The sequence below is a fragment of the Amphibalanus amphitrite genome, unplaced genomic scaffold, assembly GCF_019059575.1.
Source record: "Amphibalanus amphitrite isolate SeventyFive unplaced genomic scaffold, NRLGWU_Aamphi_draft 001411F_arrow, whole genome shotgun sequence".
Classification (NCBI taxonomy): Eukaryota; Metazoa; Arthropoda; class Thecostraca; order Balanomorpha; family Balanidae; genus Amphibalanus; species Amphibalanus amphitrite.
This window is the reverse complement of record NW_024882904.1, coordinates 162,021-165,555: the sequence shown is the minus strand read 5'-3', so window position 1 is coordinate 165,555 and position 3,535 is coordinate 162,021. Positions and strand designations below refer to the sequence as shown.

The 3,535-nt window shown below is 51.8% G+C and overlaps 1 protein-coding gene across 1 annotated transcript; it reads right to left on the bottom strand.

Annotated features, from left to right (window-relative positions):
* Positions 1 to 681: 681 nt before the first annotated feature.
* LOC122372867 (piggyBac transposable element-derived protein 3-like) lies at positions 682 to 3,284 on the bottom strand. The gene is made up of 2 exons (XM_043350519.1): positions 3,126 to 3,284; positions 682 to 2,916 (listed from the first exon to the last, which is right to left on the bottom strand). Exons 1-2 carry the CDS (start codon positions 3,140 to 3,142, stop codon positions 1,188 to 1,190), a joined length of 1,746 nt encoding a protein of 581 aa, XP_043206454.1. The 5' UTR covers positions 3,143 to 3,284; the 3' UTR covers positions 682 to 1,187.
* Positions 3,285 to 3,535: the final 251 nt, after the last annotated feature.

The window sequence follows — 3,535 nt, the reverse complement described above, 5'->3', positions numbered from 1 at the left end:
CACAGCCCAGAGTCGCAGCCCCCGTTCACTAGCTCCAGAATCCCTTTACCGTGACGTTACCACGGCGGTAGATTCTCCCTTCGTCCATAGGCATGCATGCAAATTTCATCATCTTTCGAGCGAGCTGGAGAAGAAAAAAACAAGGCTTATGTGTCATCAAAAGTTGTACCAATGTAGCAGTGAGTTCGCCTCATTACAATAAGTGGGGCTGAAACTAAAAAATAGGGCTATATCGAGCCAAAATCAGTAGTTCAAATGACCCCTTCATTTAAACGTGAAAGATTTCCTCTGATGACGTCACCACGGCGCCTATATTTCCCTAGTGAACTACAGGGACCCGGGAACGATTTTCAAGTTGGGGGGGGGGGGGGCGAGGCTAAAATACCTGACATGATGCATATGAAGCAGTGGCGTAGCTAGGGGTCTAGGGGGACACGTACCCCCCCCCCCACACACACACACACATCGGGTTCAAAGGAACACTCGGGTCCGAAGGGCCCTGCGGCGCCATTTGACCGCTGAGGGTTAACGATGGCCATATTTCGACTCAGAAGGGCCCCATGGGGCTCGTTAGAGCACCTCATGGGCCCTAAATAACCACACTTAGATCTCCATTAGGGCCCACGCCGGCTTCTGAGAGCCTCTTGCATATTTTAACCCATTAGTGCCCAACTTATTTTTAGTCAAAATTTCAAACTTTTTTGCACAAAATACTAGCTTCTTTATCGAGTGTATTAGCTTAGGATGATTTTCTTGTTTTTTATCCCCCCCAATTTGTCGCCAGGGGGGTCAATAAATATATGGCTATGGGCACCTGGGTAGTCGAAATATTGCCACAAAGCGCAATTCAAAAGAAACTTTTGAGAACCAATGTATATTCTTAGATGTGTATGCTGATAGGCACTTGCCACTACCAACATGTGAACATATTATGAGATCAGGCGAATGATCGTGATGATTGATAGTGTCAGCGGTCAACAATCAATTACGATGATGAGTCAATGCACTACCTGACTCACAAACATCGAAGTGCATTGGACAGTGACACAGCTTACAGCAAACGCTGAAAACAAAACATCCCTCCGGGATCTAGACGGCGCTTGCAAACTTTCACCCATCTCACCGTATCCAACAGTGTTGGCCCAACTAGCCCAAATTTCCCCATGGTGTACAGCATGTTCTTACTCTCAGGTCGCATGGAACGGCACGAAGCACGCCACGCACAGCGGCACCTGGCACTTGCGACAGGCGGTCTTCGGGTGGCTCTTGCACTTTCCCTCCTTGTTTGCACACGTTCCCTGCTTGGCAAGAGGAACGACCAGGTGGTTGATACCATCGTAGCGGATGCTGGCTGGGACGCGATGCTGACTCGACGCGGAACTTGGACGTCCAGATGGTGGCTTCGTCGTCTCTGCCAGGTGATACCGGACGATGGCTCGGATGAAGTTGATCTGATTCTCGCCTGGATGATGCTGACGGTAGAGCAGCCAGGCGTTCTGCATCGCGGCCCCCAGAAGCCAGCAGAAGATGCACCACCAGAACTTCTTCTGTCGGATCGCGATGCGGTACGCGCCGATGTTCTGGTCCATGCGGTCGGTACCGCCCATGGCGCAGTTGTAGTCCTGAATCATCTGTGGCTGAGCTACCTTGATCCTCTTCTTCTCTCGTCGCGACCATCTTTGAACTTCAGCCACAGTTCGGGACGAGCTTACCGTAGATGCTACGGTCACCACGCTGTTATCCTTCCACCTGACGAGGTTGATGCCCTGCTTCGTTTCCACGGCGACAGAGGTGTCTCCCCTGGGAGCCTTCTTCATCGCTGCCACCGAGCTCAGCGGACATCCTCGGAGGCGGTTCTGGCGGATGGTTCCCGTGTGCCCGATTCCCTCCTCCTTCAGCGCCATCATCAGAGGAAGGCTGGTGAAGAGGTTGTCCGTAAAGATGTGCAGTGCGTCCATGCGCATCTCCTTCGGCATTCTGTCTATGAGGATCTTCACTGCTGATCCACATTTCCCGAAGGCGGCCTCATAGTCTGGACGCTGAGCAGTTCCGCTGGCACCTTGGTACACTTCGAAGGTCAGTAGATACCCATCTGGGCTGTTAAGGCACCACGCCTTGAACCCAAACCGTATGGGCTTCCCTCTCAGGAACTGTTTGCACCCGTGACGGCCATAGTAGGGAATCATGCTCTCATCCACGTCCAGTTCTGTGGAAGATGGCGGTCTCTGAAAAGCTCGCAAGAACTTGTCTTGCATGCTGTTGAAGAGAGGTCGCAGCTTGGCCATCTTGTCACTGGGGTCGAGACGCTGGTTGTCAGCGAAGTGGAGGACCGAAAGGATGTCGTCAAAGCGGTTCCTCGAGATGATCCGGGAGACGAATTCCACGTGCAGGTCAGGGTCTGTCGACCAGAAGGCCCGGCGGTTCGGCACGTTGTGGTATCCCGAGAAGTACAGGATCGCCATGACAGCCTTCAGCTCGGCGATGGAGGGCTCCTGGACATTCTTCCCTCTCCACTGGATATATCGGCGTGTCTCCTGAAGGAGTTGCGCATAGAACTCGTCATCCAAGAAGAAGCTCAGTACTTCAACGGGTGTCTTGTTCGAAAAGTTCACCTGTGGGTATGGGCAAGCTTCCTCTCGCTCCTTCAGAAATGAAGCGACCTCTCGTTTGCCCCACCTGTGGCTGGTTGGGGCGACCGATTCAGCAGCTTCGTCGTCAGAACCGTCCTCTTGGCCGACGAGTTCAGCATCTGCTTGCAGCAGGTTGCGGTTGAGGTTGTCGATGGTACCGCCTCCGTCCTCGTCTCCCGAGTCGGCGTCGCTGTCCTCACGCACGTTAGGAGGACACAGGAAGACAGTGGCCGGACTCTCGCCACTCTCATCAACTTCATCCAGGAGATCAATCAGCTTTCCAAACCTGGAAAATGATAGCAGACTGCAACGCACATTTTCGACCACCCAAACGCCCATGGCCATAAATATATTGACCCGTACAGAAGAGCGTCATGCTGCGGCAAATCTTCAACGAGGCTATTTTATTCGTTTCAGGGGTCTTAAGGGCAGTTCAAAGAAACATGTCTGTGAAATTTATTGAATTAGAACAGCTAAATAACTAAATACACTCACCGGCGTTTTTTCGGCATGTTGACGTAGTTTCGCGACTGTCAAGCAGAACAGAGAAAATGGCGCAGCAGCAGCAACCGCACATCAAGTCCTTTAAAAATGCTTATTTATATATGGGGCGTATATACTTTCATGAAAAACACCCACACTTTTGAGGAAAAAATTCATAAATTTGCGAAATATATATATGGCTATGGGCACTAATGGGTTAAGGGCCCCTCAGTGGTCTCTGAGAGTTACTGGCCTCTGAGAGTTCTTACCGGCCTATGAGGGGCCAGTGCTAGAGGCATTTCCCGCCTGTGATGGTCACACACTTATTTTTCTGAGGGCCCATTACGGCAACTGTGGGGACCCTTATCGGCGCCTATGAGGGCCCACACCGGTGTCTCTGAGCGTTTCACACCCCCAACTCT